General features: G+C 46.0%; 1 protein-coding gene across 2 annotated transcripts in view; it reads right to left on the minus strand.

The window, feature by feature from the left end:
• The window catches only part of SORCS3 (sortilin related VPS10 domain containing receptor 3), a 432841-nt gene that overhangs the window by 85666 nt on the left and 331680 nt on the right, over positions 1-15495 (minus strand). For both annotated transcript variants that reach the window (XM_090057528.1, XM_090057527.1), the window contains exons 8-9: positions 7058-7147; positions 4064-4243 (exon numbers count right to left, since the gene is read on the minus strand). In XM_090057528.1, the coding sequence (XP_089913654.1) occupies positions 4064-4243; positions 7058-7147 (270 nt within the window). The remainder of the gene's footprint in view (positions 1-4063; positions 4244-7057; positions 7148-15495) is intronic.

Consider the following 15495-nt stretch of genomic DNA (forward strand, 5'->3'; position numbering starts at 1 on the left):
TTCACTAAGACTTTGTGCTTCTTCCATCCATTCTACAAACCTGTCAAGCAGAACCGTCTGGAGCTCTATTTTTATGAAGGATTTTCAGACTCTGAAACTTGATTTTATTCTGAATCAGAATAAAACCCTCCCAATTCAAAATGCCCCATGGAGGAAATCTCTGAACGTGTTTTGCTGTTTGTTTCAGGACACGCAAAGGGTTTTATCTGGATGAAATAGCAATATCTCAGATAGCCACTTTTTTTTAAAAGAAGCTATCCTCTGTAATGCAAGCAAAAAGATGCAAAGTTGTTTCCAAATGAAAAATTCAAAAATGTCACCCTGACAATGTTGAGACGGGACATTTGGACATTTTTTAAAAAACTGTTTCCTTGGTTTTCTTCCAAAACAAAATTTCATCAAAATCCACCTGGTTTTCAGGATTATTTCAATGTTGGCAGAATGGCATGTACTGACGGGACGGGGTTCTACTAAAATTTCTCCTTGCAGTTGTAGAGGTAAGTTTGGTCCATATTATACAACCAAAGCAGTGAGGCATGAAGCAATTGAGTGAGTTGTTATCTACTTGCCATAACTTTATGACTCGAGCTGCATGAGAAGTCATATCCTCTCATTCCAAAATTGCAAGCTTCACTGTGCACAGATTTATGGAAGAATCCCTGTTTAAAACATTTTAATCCCTCAAGCAAAAATGACATGGTTCTGCATGCTGAATTGGCCCTGTGAACCAGTGATATGTCCCAGGTCTGGCCCTGTACCACTCATCCAGCCCATCGGGCCCAAGGAATTGAGTACTACTGTTGTAGAGTGTATGATACACAGCTGACAAGTCCTAACTCCATGTAGAAATGGGTAATGCTGGACGTAGGCACTAGCTACCTAATTACAAAACAGAAAAATGTCTTCTTCTAGAAGCAGGCAAATATATTTAAGGAGAGGAAAGAAAAGAAATCTGGTAATTGTCCTTCATTTTGATTCATGCACTGTTTGTCAGGACTCTCTTCCTGCTTTAAATGACCAAAGTAACCTAATATCCTTCTTTGAACAATAACATCCTGGAGCACAAATGCCACCCACTTCTCCAGAGGGTCAAAGATGAGCAGATTTATGGGCCCAGCTCACTGTGCAAGGTAACCCACCTGTCTAAGATGCCTCTCCAGAAGAATGATGAGCGCTGCCTTCAAGCACGGATTGACAATGACCTTTTCTGATTAGATCCAGATATGCCCTATTCTAGCCTGACTCAGGCTACGCAATTTCAAGGCACAGACTCATCATGGAAATACAAATCCAGGCAGGTGGAAATAAAAGCCATGCCACACAGCTTTGTTTCCACTAGTACAATTGTGACTGCAAATCCTGAAATCTCTATTTAAATCCATAACCAAGAGGGAAGCAACAAATGATGTACGGAAGCATTGCAGATAGCTGTGACACCTACAATTACTGACAATTTTCATGATCTTGATAAACTTCCTGACCATGCCCTTAAATCAGCATCAGGTTGAGAGTGAGATTGATAATCCTGGCTTCTGTTCCTGTCTGCATGTATTTGCTCCCCCATCCATAAGCAAACTTAGTTATCAGAGATTTCTTACTTATTAGGCAGTTACTATTATGCCTGTGTTTAACTGCCAGGAGAGCACTCAGAATTAATAACAAAAAATTAGAAGTTTTCACAGATTTCCTAGACATTAGGGCTGGAAGGGACCTTGTAAGATCATCAGGTCCAGCTCCCCGCCCAAAGGGCAGGAAGTCAGCTCGGGTCAAAGGATACTAGTGAGATAAGCATCCAAATGTTTCTTAAAAGTGTCCAGAGTAGGTGCTTGCACCACTTCTGGGGGTGAGTCTTTTCCAGGCCTTGGGGGCTTGGACGGTAAAGTTTTGCCTTATGTCCAGCCTAAAACAGTATTGGAGGAGTTTATGACCATTGGACCTTGTCATCCCCTGGGGTGCTCTGGTGAACAGGAGATGAACAGATGGTCTCTGCTCTGCAGTTGTTCAGGTCTAAGAAAGATGGGCCCGTGGAAAACAGAATGCACGGAGAAATCCAGATGTTGGGACAGCTGAGATTACCGGAAGATGGTCAGACCGTGGTGATGGGCTTGGAAGAAGAATCTGAATAGGACAGAATACAACAGAGTAGAATAGAAGTAAAGGCATTAAGTTCCCAAACTGGGACTTCTGGTCCAGTTGCCGCCTCAAAGCACCGACACAGTAACTGCAGTAAAGTAGGAGAAAAATACTTGGGAGCCCTTTCCAAAGACACCTTACCACCTAAACAACTGTTATTGTTGTCACAGGGTTATGTAGATATGAAGAGAAGGGGAGATGATCCATACTTTGTGAATGGCATCAGGGGGAAAAGATGTCCCAGTGAGCATCTCTGTAGTCAGGCTGTGAGAATAACTTATTTGCCCCCCAAAAATAGAGTTTGGGGTTGACCAAAATCAGTTTAAAGTCCAGCTGGAAAGCAATGACTAATTTGGCCTCCATAATGTGTATAAGAGGAAGCCAAAATGTTTCTTCTTAATGTTTTCAAAATAAAACATTTGGGGGGTTTCTTTTCTCCCAAGAACCCATTTCATTTTTGAAGTTGAGCTAAATTTTATTTCTAAAAAGGGTAAAAAGACAGCCAGAAATGAAAGATTTCATTTCATTTCGAGTAACATATGGATCTGACCCCAAACATTTTTGTTCCAGTTTGTGTGTCAGAAAAATCGACGCAAAGAAGGTTTTTAATTTTTTTTGGCTTGGCCATCGAACCAAAAAATCAATTATTTGTGCAGCTCTAGTCTGCAGGAAAACAAGATCCTATGCCCTTCGAGACCCTGTAGGTTTGGGTGTTTTTTGAACATAATTGTCAAGAACAAAATGGGCATCGTAGAAGAAACAGGGTTTTTAGGAAAGACACAAACATGAGAGGTGAAGACTTGGCAAATTGAAACAAGAGGGCCGGTCTCAGCCTAGAAGGCAGCATGAGAAAATAAATGCATGGAGACAGCAACAAGAAAGGAAACGGGCAGAACAAAACAGAACAGAAAAACTGTTTTTTCCCAGTGACGGAGACCAAGAGTCACACGAGAAGACCCAGGGGTGGAGATAACTTGAGCACAGATTCACTCGCATCCACAACATCTCTTCATTCAACACAGGCCCCAATTCAGCCTGCTCTTACGGTCGGTCCATCAACCACTGGTTATGGCTTTCATTTTTGTCCACAGCCTCATGCAGGTAAGCTCTTTGAGGCTTTCTGAGGGCAGCAAGATCTGATTTAATCTACCTGGGCCTTCAGAGAGGTTTTGGAAACCAGCCTTTGTAGAGCATCAGATGGGTAAGCTTGGGTGTTTGGGCAAGGTCACGTGGAGCAAGTCACACATTCTCGTATTTATGAGATGAATGGCCCACTCCAGGCCTGCTCTAGAGATACAGCAATCCCGCAAGAAGGATAAGAAATTTTTCTTGAGGATAAGATTTTTTTTCTCTCTAGAGGTTCCCTACGAACTGCCCAGTATGGAAGCTCTGACTCGCCGTAGATATTCCCCTTTGTGTCGCTGCTTAAACTAGAGCAAAGTGCATGGCAGATGTTACCGTTCTGAGCTACTTGCCTTTTATGGCCACTCTGCACCAACACCAATGAATACGGAGGGTGACGGAGCATCTCAAAACAACAGCATGCATAACGACACGGACTCCATCTGAGGCCAGGGTCATTATTGGGAGTGGAGATTTTAACAGACCGGCTTTGTCATCTACCTGAAAGCAACCTGTTCCCAAAAATACCCTTGCCTACATGTATCCCTGCATGCACTGTGTCCATGTCATCATCATGCACTCATCCAAACTGAAATCCTAAGAGGATGACCTCCCCCATTCAGGGACCAGCACCATTTTGGTGCGCGTGGAATAGGGCTTTTTGAGGGCATAAGATGCATGGGTTTTTGGGGTCTTTCCTAAATCATTCAAGGTTCTGGCAGATCACTAAGAGGTTTACACTTCTCTGCCATAGAGGCCAGTTGCTGTTCTTAGGGGGAGGTATCACAGACTGACCTTGACTACATACCTCATAAAGGTCAATGATGATATTCCCTTCCAACCCTCGGCTGCTCTTCACGTTCTCCAAAGCCAAGGTAAAGTAGACCCCCCGGATGTCGGAGATGTAAAGGTTGTAGGTATCGTTCTGGTTCCACTCTTGCACGGCTGCAAACACCTGATTCTCATCTGTGCTGATGATATGCATGTCCTGTTAAAGGAAGACAAAAAGCCTATTACAGTGGATCTCTATATTTCTTTGCCCTTTGGGACACATAGTAATTATTGTGACTTATGGAAGAATTGTGAAGGAGCATGAATTACAGGAGGTGTTAAACAATTTTCTGTTAGACCAAGCCAATAAATTACCTCCATCGTAACTTTTCTGGGGGTTTTTTTTTCCCTTTTTAATGGCCCCAGGGTGGGTGAAGGATTTTCCACATTTTTGGTAGCTTCAAGGAGTTTCATCTGGCTTCATTCTTTATTTATAATCTTCAAGTCAGTTTTATCACTGCTGGAAGATTCACAGCCCTGGAGTCTGAAGTCCTCTCTTTGCTCACTAGCTGAGGTGTAGCAAAAGCAACGGTGGAGCGGCATGTGCACTGGTGAGCCAACGGGAGCGGGCAAACCACTGCTAGGGATGGTAGGAATGGAATCAAGTCGACAACGAGCCTCTCTCTCAAGGCTGCCAGGAAGGGTGGCACTATGCCAATGGAGATGTCATTGTTAGAGTCTGAGACACTTGTCCATTGACAGATGGCTTGGACTCCACTAGTTCACTCTACATGGGCCTCCAAAAGCCACCCATCAGCCACAGCTAGGTTACAACGGGGGTCCAGGATGTGAAAGGCTTCATGGCTCAACCTGAACCTCCTTCTCTTATATGAATACCAAGAAGTTCTGCAGATACTGCCACTACTTTTTAATATTCCCTTGGAGGGGACTCATTTCCAAATCCCCAGAGCTGGCCAATAAAGGTATACATCCATTTACCCCTTGCCATCCTTGCTGAGCCAGTCAATGCCGGTGCCAGTCGGCGATGACTGAATGTTGATTAATGAAGGCCCTAAAGTGTCTATTTTAAACCTTCGGATAGCGAATTCCCAGAGATCCCAAGGAGTCTTGATTAATTCCTTGTTCTCCTTCTGCACTGAGTTTCTGAACTACCTCATCCACTGACTTTTCCTTTGTTGATAGACACGTTGTATTTAAAGGATGTCCAGAAAGGAGGGACAGACTACAGAGATAGTTATCAGAGTCAAGGGTGAGTTAAAATCTCAGCTTGTTCATCATCAAGTTGAGCTTGGAGAGAATACCTTGGAGGAACCTCAACCAGACCAGAATGCAAGAGTCTACGTGTGTCATTTGGGTGGATTTCATGGGGCTGTTGCCTAATTCAGGCCTAATTCACCTTGTCAGAGTGACATGAGGAAAGAAACTTAATCAGCCTCTGATCTTCTCAGGTCTAAACCTGCTCTGCTGAAGACAAGGAAGATTTGCCATTCATCTCAGTAAGAGCATGATCTGAGCTGGGTCCTTACCCAACTTCTTTAATTGCTTAAAGACTAAGGACTAAAAGTTGGAGGAATAATCACCCCAGCATCTCAGTCTATTTGACCAGCAGTAGTGGAGATGCTGAATTAGCCCTAGCATAGGTATAACACACATCCGTCTCTGGTAGGGTTCATTAATCTACAGTTGAGAGAACAGTTACTACTGCAAAGGCTGAGTGTACTGGCGACCGAGGGCAGCTTGAAACAGGATGCTTTACATGGCTAATGAGATTTCACTATGACAACTTGCTTAAAACCAGTTTCCATTTTTAAATGACTACAGCAGTCCCAGCTTTATGTAACGTAACAGTCCAGGACCCAGACAGCCGACCCTGCCCTTACACAGAGGCCAACAATCCACCGTAACTTCAGCCAGCGAAGCCAATCGATAGCCATGTAGTTATTCCTTCATATCACCTGTCATATTAAAAAAAGGGCATCTTCTGGTGCCAATCTATAAAGCAGCTGTTGAGACAGCACTTCTGCAGAATAAATGGATGAAGAAGTTTTAATGGGGTGAGAGTTTATACAGCAGCTATGCCCCTATCCAGTGAAGAAAAGCCAAGGGAATGCTTCCATCTTGGTGGCATAAACAGGTATCACAGTGGAGTTGGATCGGACATGAATTTCAGGGTGGCTTAACTCAGCTGCGATATGTGGACACCAAAGTGCAAATCCTTCTTCGTTGCTAAACACAGGCAGGTGCTTCTTCAGCTCAAGGATAAAGCAAGCATCTCCCAACCTGCTGGACTGTCCCGCCAAGTGCTGCAGTAAAGATTTTCGTCAAAACTCAAAGGAGTGAAGAGCTTGTACGATAACCAGCAACAGAGATGAGAGAAAGGTCAGCTTTCAGATAGCTCGGGCCAAGCAGCTCCATTCTGGCAGACAATACAGCTCCTACTCATCACCAGTCAGTCGTGCAATGGATTTATGTGTCTGAGCATTCAGATTATTTTATGCCACCACTTCTGCTGAGGACGGAGCAGAGGAGGGGCAGGAGGCTCTGAGGGAGTCAGGTACACTCCCATGATTCACTGCCCAGTGCTACTCACAGGTGAGAAATGCCTAAGGGTTTTCTGAATAACAGCGGTCAGCTATTGTCCTCTCCAGACCAAGCATTGGATTCCTACCACTTTGACCCCTGCAGATACATATGCTTAAAACAGGCAAGGTGCAAGCCAGGCGGGTTATTCCTGGCCATAACTGGCACTAGAACCAGCTGCAATATTACTTGTGTGTGGAAGGGTAAAGTTTCTTTCCCATTAATTCTTCCCTGCCTTCACATAAGCATCACAGAGAAACAAGGAATCTAGTCCAAGGAAGGAGCACACATGCCAGCACATGGTTTTGAGTTACGCTAGCAAAGGAACGGCAGTAGAAGGGAGCTCCACTGTAACTCGATCCCACGGAGCAACCCGTGCTGCTTTAGGTGCCGCGCATCTCAGGGCTGTGCTGATAAGAGCGGCATTTACCTTTGGTAACGAGTATTTGGGCAATTTAATCTGAGCAAACGGCTCCCGCTTGTATGACACGTAGTAATTAGCTCTTCCACCAGCAGTCACCTGTAGGAATGAAAAAGAGAAAGAGTGAACCCTCCTTGGAGCATACCCCACTCCACGGGCTAGAAACCACTGCCTTTTACATCACTGGTCAAAGAAGTCTACCAGCCCTGTAAGCATTTGTATGGTCCCATCAGTTCACATTCAGACCTGGAAGATCTGATGTATCATTACATGCATCAAGTTATAGCAGAATCCAATGTCTCCCCTGATTTTAACAACTCATATCAGACAAAAGAGATTTAAACTGGTTCAGGATTAAGGCACTGCACTAGGATGAAGAACGTTGTCCAAGACAGATAGCCAATAGACTTATGTCCCCATGCCTCAATTCTCTCTCGTAAATAGAAGATAGTATGTTTTCCCTCCTGCTCTTTGTGTCTCTTGTCTATTCACACTGTAAACCCTTTGGGCCAACCATGAATCTGTATAGGATGACTAGCAGAAGTAGTCAATATAGTGCAGCGTCATATACATTTTTCACACGAGGTGTATGCTTCTGCCACCTGAATCCTGTGACCTGACCTCTAGGATAGCTTGCATCACTAAAGTATTGGTTCCCTGAAAATCACATTGCCTTTGAAATAGTGTGGTGGAAGGGAAATGATAGTAATTGGAATGATGGGAGTTTATGGATTGTACACTCACTACCTGTCAAGGCTATGTGCAAAGCCCAGGCATGGGTAGGAAGCCAAGATCCCCTGCTTTCCAATGGTATGTGACACTCATCCCTGGCCATGATCATTTGTGAGATATTGAATTTTAAATCCACAGCTCTCTCTCAAGTCTTTCAGAGAGGGTTCTTTTGGGCACTGTTTCAAGGCTGACTATAACAAGTCTCAGATCTGTGCCTTTTGCATTCTCTGCCACTTTGGCAAGTTCACAGGTTTTGAGATAATACAATACACAAAACACTTCTTTATTATATGGAATGTCATTTACTGCCGTATTAAGTTTCCAATAAAGCAAACAGAAAGGACTTTGATTCCCTCACAGATATTTTTTTTTTTTTTTAAATCTTTCAGTGATATTTCAGAATGGGCTTAGAGAGTCTACTGCTGCAGCATCAATTATACTCTCAGCAATGATATTATCTATAGATTGTGGCGTGCTTCTCTAGAGAAGCTGTCGTTCAAAGGACACCATACTCCTGGTCATGATGCACATGAATTTGATATCTGATCAATGCAGGATGAGGCTTTTCTACTGACAGCTTGAAAAGGTGGGTAGGGGATAAGTGTGGAAATAGAGCATGAATTCCCCGCCCCTTTAATTGTTATTAAACAATTTAAGTATTATTAAAATGTGATTACCACCTAGAGGCCCAAGTAGAGATAGAAGAACAAATATTATGCAAAGCACTGAGCAAAGACACAGTAAGAAAGAGTCCCTGCATCAAACAGCTTAAAGTCCTTAAAGACAAGATGGAGGAAAAAAAATGCAGGCACAGACACATGAAACTACTTGCCCCCGGTCACACAAGGACAGTGAAGGAGCCATGATGAGAACATGGGTTTATTTTCAATCCCACTCTGTGCCCGACAAATTCACAACATGGGAAGTTCCCCATCTCAGGTTCGAACCTCCTGATGGGAAGATGATGGAAGGGCCATAAGAGTGATTTCCTAAGGCACCTCTGTTGTGTTCCCGTCAGCCCACTACAGGAGGTTTATGCTGGAGAAAATAGGGCCAGCAGCTGGAGAAAATAGGGCCAATCTCAGTTTACGTAGTAAGTGTATGATTAAGCTGTTTCGGCTCTACAGAGCCAACCGCGGCAGCCCTTCTAAGAGTTGCTTAGGCCACATGCGACATGTCCCTTCCCTTCCTTTCTCAGGTTGCTGCCTTCCATCCGGATGGCTGGATCTTCCATTAGTACAAATCAGAATCTCTTCACTAAACCAGTTTGTCCCAGTTGTGGGTCAGGCCCAAGATCCCAGCTCCCGCTGCTCTTTTTGGAGCCCAGAGGAAGCAAGGGAAGGACGCGTCCACTAACAGAGGGATGACTTATCAAAACTCATGGGTTCAGTCTCCAGATCGTCTCATTGACTTGTCAACCTCGAGCAAGCCCTGAACCTCTCTTTGGCATGGGGGTAAGAATACTTAACATTCCCCACAGGGAAGCTGTGAGGATTAAAAAATACTTAGGAACAATCAGAAATTCTCGGGGTAATGTTACCCAGGTGGAAAGCATAGAGCGAATATATACCATGTCTCCTATGGTCACTGGTAACCAAGCACGAATGTGGGCTTGAACAACGGGTGAAGTATTTGCAAGTCTTATATCAGGCTTGTCACCCTGACAAAGATTTAGGATGTTCAGAAAGTAGGGCTGAAAGGGAGGGCAAGGCCATCTAGCCCAGCCCCCTGCTCGAGGCATGATCGGTCCTGACTAAACCTCCCAGCCAAGTGTCTGTCCAACCTGCTCTTGAACACGCCCAGGGATGGAGAATCCACAATTTCTCTAGGTAACCTGTTCCAATACTTGGCCACCCTCAGAATCAGAAAGTTCCTCCTAATCTCCAACCTCAGTTTCCCCTGCTGCAACTTGAGGTCATTGCTCCTAGTCCTTGTCCCCTGTCACTAATGGGATGCTAATCTTCGTCAAGATCCGATCTTGGCATGATTTAAACTGATGCTAACAACAGTGCCCCCAAAACGACCAAGCCTTCAGTGGTGTCCATGTGTTTCTGGCAAGCTCATTGAAAGGGAATGAATTTTGCAAGACCCAGTTTAATTTATTTTGATGAACTTTTCCTTTTCATAGAAGCAAACTTGCCAGCATTGTAAATCCCAGAGATTATTACAGCATTTTCCCTCCAACGCCTCTTTTTATTTCATGTTTGATGGATGTCACCCAATTATTTGCTCTGCACTCATCAGTCATGCTCAACACAGAATTAGCTGGGTTTGTCTTTTCCCTCCTCCTTTTGCTAATGACTGCCTCATTAATCTGATTTCCTGGACTTCTATTTTATGGGTTTAATTGGGCTGCTGGCCAGTGGAAATGATTCCTTTGGACAAACGTGTTTGCCATTCAACACATCTGTCTTTCCTGACTTCTGTTCACTCTTCCTCTTTCCACCTCTTCTTTAATTCCTCTTCACTTTGTTTCAAAAGTAGAGCTCAGCTGCTTGCATTTTTAATTCTTTTGGTTGCTGCATGGGAATAAATCTGTGTTCTCTTGAATATGCTATCCCATGACATATAGTCGCTTGCAGAGCAGCCTAATGGACCTACCACATGCATCTGAAATGGAAGATGATTGAAAGGTTTTCATTAGTGTAGGCAAAGAATTATGCAAAATTTACTACGGAGCCTGCGTGTTCACTGATGTGCAAAGAACAGCATTGACCGGTCGCTCACCCTAATGCAAGATTGAAGAACACAGTTTCTTAGGATTTTTTTTTTTTAGCTTGAGGCACAAGAAATTTTGCTCAACCAAAACCCACCCATGTCATTGGAAAGGGACTCAGGAAATGGAATGAACGGAGCTCTCTTTAGTTTTCATAGAAAGGCACTGAAATGAACTTCCTATTGTGTAAAGCTTCAATAGGATCCAGACCAGAACTGGCCCTCACAGACCACAGGTCCTAACAGGCAATGCTCTCTCTTGCTCTCAGCAGACTGGGTCCTTGAGGTTGGGAACTACATTTTCTAGTAGTTCTCCCTCTTTTTTGATGATGTGTTGTAAAGCAATATGGCACTGTTAGATCTAGGTCACCAACTTGCAAGTTGATTTGCGACCTGCAGGAAGATTTCTGTCTCTCCTCCTGCTGCTCAGATAAGAGTCGTGCTAAAGGAACACGGAGGCACGTCAGCATGGAAACTATGGATGAAGCAAGGCAGAGGAGGACTCTCAGATGACTTTACCAATGGATAGCTTTCTGGTAGCCCTACTGTTCTAGACATGAGCTCCCCCCTGCTCAGAGGATCAACCTGAGCTGTTTGATTAGGGGCAGAAATAGCACACAAACCAGTACAAATGATCAGAAAGCAGTTCAAATCTGTAACACAACTGAAGCTCAGTGTACATAAACTTATTTTAAAATACCTGAAACCGGTTTAAAATAAACCTGGATTGATGTAATATGAGACTTAACTGATTAGGTTAAATTTACTGAACTTCTATCCCAGATACCTTCCAGATTCAAGTTATCTTACAGTCCCCCAGAAACTTTGCACCTCCCCTGCAAACCCTGCCTTGCAGTGTGGGTGGGCTAGCCTTGGACCAAGCTGGGCCACTGCAGGCATATGGCTGCATTTCCAGAATCAAAAGTGAATGTCTGTTCACTTGCTTATTGGTTCAATCTATGCAGCTTAGCCTGCAAAGACTGAATTGATTCAGCCTTGGGCTGTTTGACTGCTTGTACTTAACTTTTATGACCAAGGGGCTACCTTCCTTGGACGGAACCGGAACAGAGGTGACCAACTCTTTGCAAATCTGCATGCTGTCACAGATGGAGAATTTAAGTACAGCCTCCAGTTAATGGGACAAGGCACTATTCCTCTGACTGAATGTAACATGTAAATGAGTGTTTTACCAGATACAATAGGTAGAGGTGCACCAACACATCAGTCCAATATCATTTCAGTACCAAAATAAAGAAACTGGGTGTATTAGATATCAGCCAGATGGGGCCAATAATTTGGCCAATAAATGCTTGTGCTGCGCATGGCTGCAGTGCAGGACTCAGGCAGCGAGGAGCAAAGCCCAGCAGCATGGAGAGCTGCCTTCAGCTGGTAAGTCTGGTGTGGTGGAAGGGGAAGAAGGGATGGGGGTGCAGATCAACATCCCCTGCAGTGAGGGAGGGGGCAGGGGTTGGCCAGGCAGGACGGGGGGGGCAGAGCCACAGCTCATGTGGGGGTGTGGCTGCCACCACTGCTTGCACCCCGGGAGGGCGGGGGGCGTGTGCCCCCCTGGCTTTTCACAGGGCAGGGCGGGCTGCAGCCAGTCCTGAGCAGGGCTCTTCTTAGCAGGGGCTGGGCTTCAGTGGGCTCTGGAAGCACTGGGAGTATCCTGCATCCCCAAATTTTGCCACCGCTCCACTCCCAGTGCCACTGCCACCAGCTGCCTGGTGCAGCCCCAGCTTTTCGTGGCATGTGGGTGGAGGCCATCTGGGGAACAGTGATCACCTAAAAGTACAATTCAACATAAGGCGTCGAGTGGGTAAGGTAACTAGTAGGGTGAACGTGCTGGACTTTAGGAAAGCTGATTTCAGTGAACTCAGGCGATTAGTGAAGGACGCACTGCAGAGTAGTAGTTTTGAAATGATGGGAGCCCAAGAAGGGTGGCTGTGCCTTAAGGAAGCTATCCTTCGAGCACAAAGCGAGACGATCCCCGTGAGAGGTAAAAGAGGGAAAGGGGCCAGGAGGCTTCCCTGGCTGACCAGAGAAATCCAGGGCAGACTAAGGGCCAAAAGGGGAGCGCATAAAAAGTGGAAACAGGGAGAGATCACCAAAGAGGAATATACCTCTTCTGCTCGTGCTTGTAGGGAGGCAGTTAGACAGGCCAAAGCTACTGTGGAGCTGAGGATGGCAACCCAAGTAAAAGACAATAAGAAATTGTTTTTTAGATATATAGGGAGTAAAAGGAAGGCCCAGGGAGGAATAGGACCCCTGCTAAATGGGCAGAAACAATTGGTGACGGACAGAGGGGACAAGGCTGAACTCCTCAACGAGTTCTTCGCCTCAGTGTTCCTAAGTGAGAGGCATGACAAGTCTCTCCCTGGGAGTGTAGGGAGGCAGCAGCAAGGCACCAGACTTCCATGCGTGGACCCTGAGGTGGTGCAGGGTCACTTGGAAGAACTGGATGCTTTTAAGTCGGCAGGCCCGGATGAGCTCCATCCGAGGGTACTGAAGCCACTGGCCGACATCATTGCAGAGCCACTGGCGGGAATATTTGAACGCTCGTGGCGCACGGGTCAAGTCCCAGAGGACTGGAAAAGGGCCAATGTGGTTCCCATTTTCAAGAAGGGGAGGAAGGAGGACCTGGGCAACTATAGGCCAGTCAGTCTCACCTCCATCCTTGGCAAAATCTTTGAAAAAATCATCAAGGCTCACATTTGTGAGAGCCCGGCAGGACAAATTATGCTGAGGGGAAACCAGCACGGGTTCGTGGCAGGCAGATCGTGCCTGACCAATCTAGTCTCTTTTTATGACCAGGTCACAAAACGCCTCGACGCAGGAGGAGGGGTGGATGTCGTATACTTGGACTTCAGGAAGGTCTTTGATACGGTATCCCACCCCATACTGGTGAACAAGTTAAGGGGCTGTGACTTGGATGACTGCACAGTCCGGTGGGTGGAGAATTGGCTGGAGGGTCGCACCCAGAGAGTCGTGGTGGATGGGTCGGTTTCGACCTGGAAGAGTGTGGGCAGTGGGGTCCCGCAGGGCTCGGTGCTTGGACCGATACTCTTTAATGTCTTCATCAGCGACTTGGACGAGGGGGTGAAATGTACTCTGTCCAAGTTTGCAGATGACACTAAGCTATGGGGCAAAGTGGACACGCCGGAGGGCAGGGAGCAGCTGCAAGCAGACCTGGACAGGTTAGACAAGTGGGCAGAAAACAACAGAATGCAGTTCAACAAGGAGAAATGCAAAGTGCTGCATTTAGGGAGGAAAAATGTCCAGCACACCTACAGCCTGGGAAATGACCTGCTGGGTGGCACGGAAGTGGAAAGGGATCTTGGAGTCCTAGTGGACTCCAAGATGAACATGAGTCGGCAGTGTGACAAAACCATCAGAAAAGCCAATGGCACTTTATCGTGCATCAGCAGATGCATGACAAATAGGTCCAAGGAGGTGATACTTCCCCTCTATCGGGCGCTGGTCAGACCGCAGCTGGAGTACTGCGTGCAATTCTGGGCGCCGCACTTCAAGAAGGATGCGGATAACCTGGAGAGGGTCCAGAGAAGGGCCACTCGTATGGGTAAGGGCCTGCAGGCCAAGCCCTACGAGGAGAGACTAGAGAAACTGGACCTTTTCAGCCTCCGCAAGAGAAGGTTGAGAGGCGACCTGGTGGCTGCCTATAAGTTCATCAGGGGGGCACAGAAGGGAATTGGTGAGTATTTATTCACCAAGGCGCCCCCGGGGGTTACAAGAAATAATGGCCACAAGCTAGAAGAGAGCAGATTTAGATTGGATATTAGGAGGAACTTCTTCACAGTTCGAGTGGCCAAGGTCTGGAACGGGCTCCCAAGGGAGGTGGTGCTCTCCCCTACCCTGGGGGTATTCAAGAGAAGGTTGGATGTGTATCTAGCTGGGGTAATGTAGGCCCAGCACTCTTTCCTGCTTATGCAGGGGGTCGGACTCGATGATCTATTGAGGTCCCTTCCGACCCTAGCATCTATGAATCTATGAGGCGGAGCATTGAGCCGGGGCCGCACCGGGTAGCTGGCAGCACTGAGAATGGAGCGGCAGTGAAATCTGGAGTGGATGCGGTGTCCTCCAAGCACTGCTGGTGCCTGCTCTGAGCCCAGCCCCAGCCGAGAAGAGCCCTGTGCAGCGTCCCCCCCATGCCCTCTGAGGGTGCAAGCAGTGGCAGGAACTGCCCCCCCGACCCCATGAGCTGCAGTCCAGCCCCATCCCCCCACTGCCTGGGCAGTACTTGCCCCTGCTCCCTTCCTCACTACAGGAGGTGTTGATCTGCCCCTCTCCTCCCCTTCCACAACACCAGGTTTACCGGCTGGAGGCAGCTGTACTGGAAATCGGATCGGTATCAGCCAACACGCCTCCTTAAATATCAGCTATCAGTATCCAAACAGGGCAACTCTATTAAAAAGCTGAACCCTTGGCTTCCTTTGGACATCATTTAGAATAAAAAGCTGGATCTTATTGACATAAAATTAGTCTCATCAATGGCTCTTCCTGCTTTTTGATCAATGAACTTTCCCAGTAAATAACCAATACCAGTTTAAGAACAATGAGTTGATACCTCAATGGCACCACTGATTTGTGTGTGCCATTCAGCCCTGTAGCACCCCTGCTCACTGCTATAGTTTTAATTATTCCCTTATGCTCTTTGCAGATATAGAATGACCTTTATTGCACCTGAGACTAAAGCATGGTGGAACCATATTATGTTAAGCTTGCCATGTTTGCTACTTTGACTTGGAATTGTATCTTCTTTAGTAGTAAATTGTACCTTAGCTTTACACAAGTTATCTAGGGGAAGTGGGAGAGTACAAACACAACCCCAATCCTTCTGTGCGTAAGTCACCCAAGGGGGAGGTAGAGAGATTGCCTGGTTACAGAAGGAAAAAAGAATATCATTGTGATCTAAGAAATAATGCAATATATATTCTTCCTCTGTTGCTCAGGAGAGATTAGGCCTTCAACCATCCCTTCCAGAC

This window comes from Crocodylus siamensis, chromosome 7, assembly GCF_052110815.1.
Source record: "Crocodylus siamensis isolate JL-2025a chromosome 7, ASM5211081v1, whole genome shotgun sequence".
In the NCBI taxonomy this organism is placed as follows: domain Eukaryota; kingdom Metazoa; phylum Chordata; order Crocodylia; family Crocodylidae; genus Crocodylus; species Crocodylus siamensis.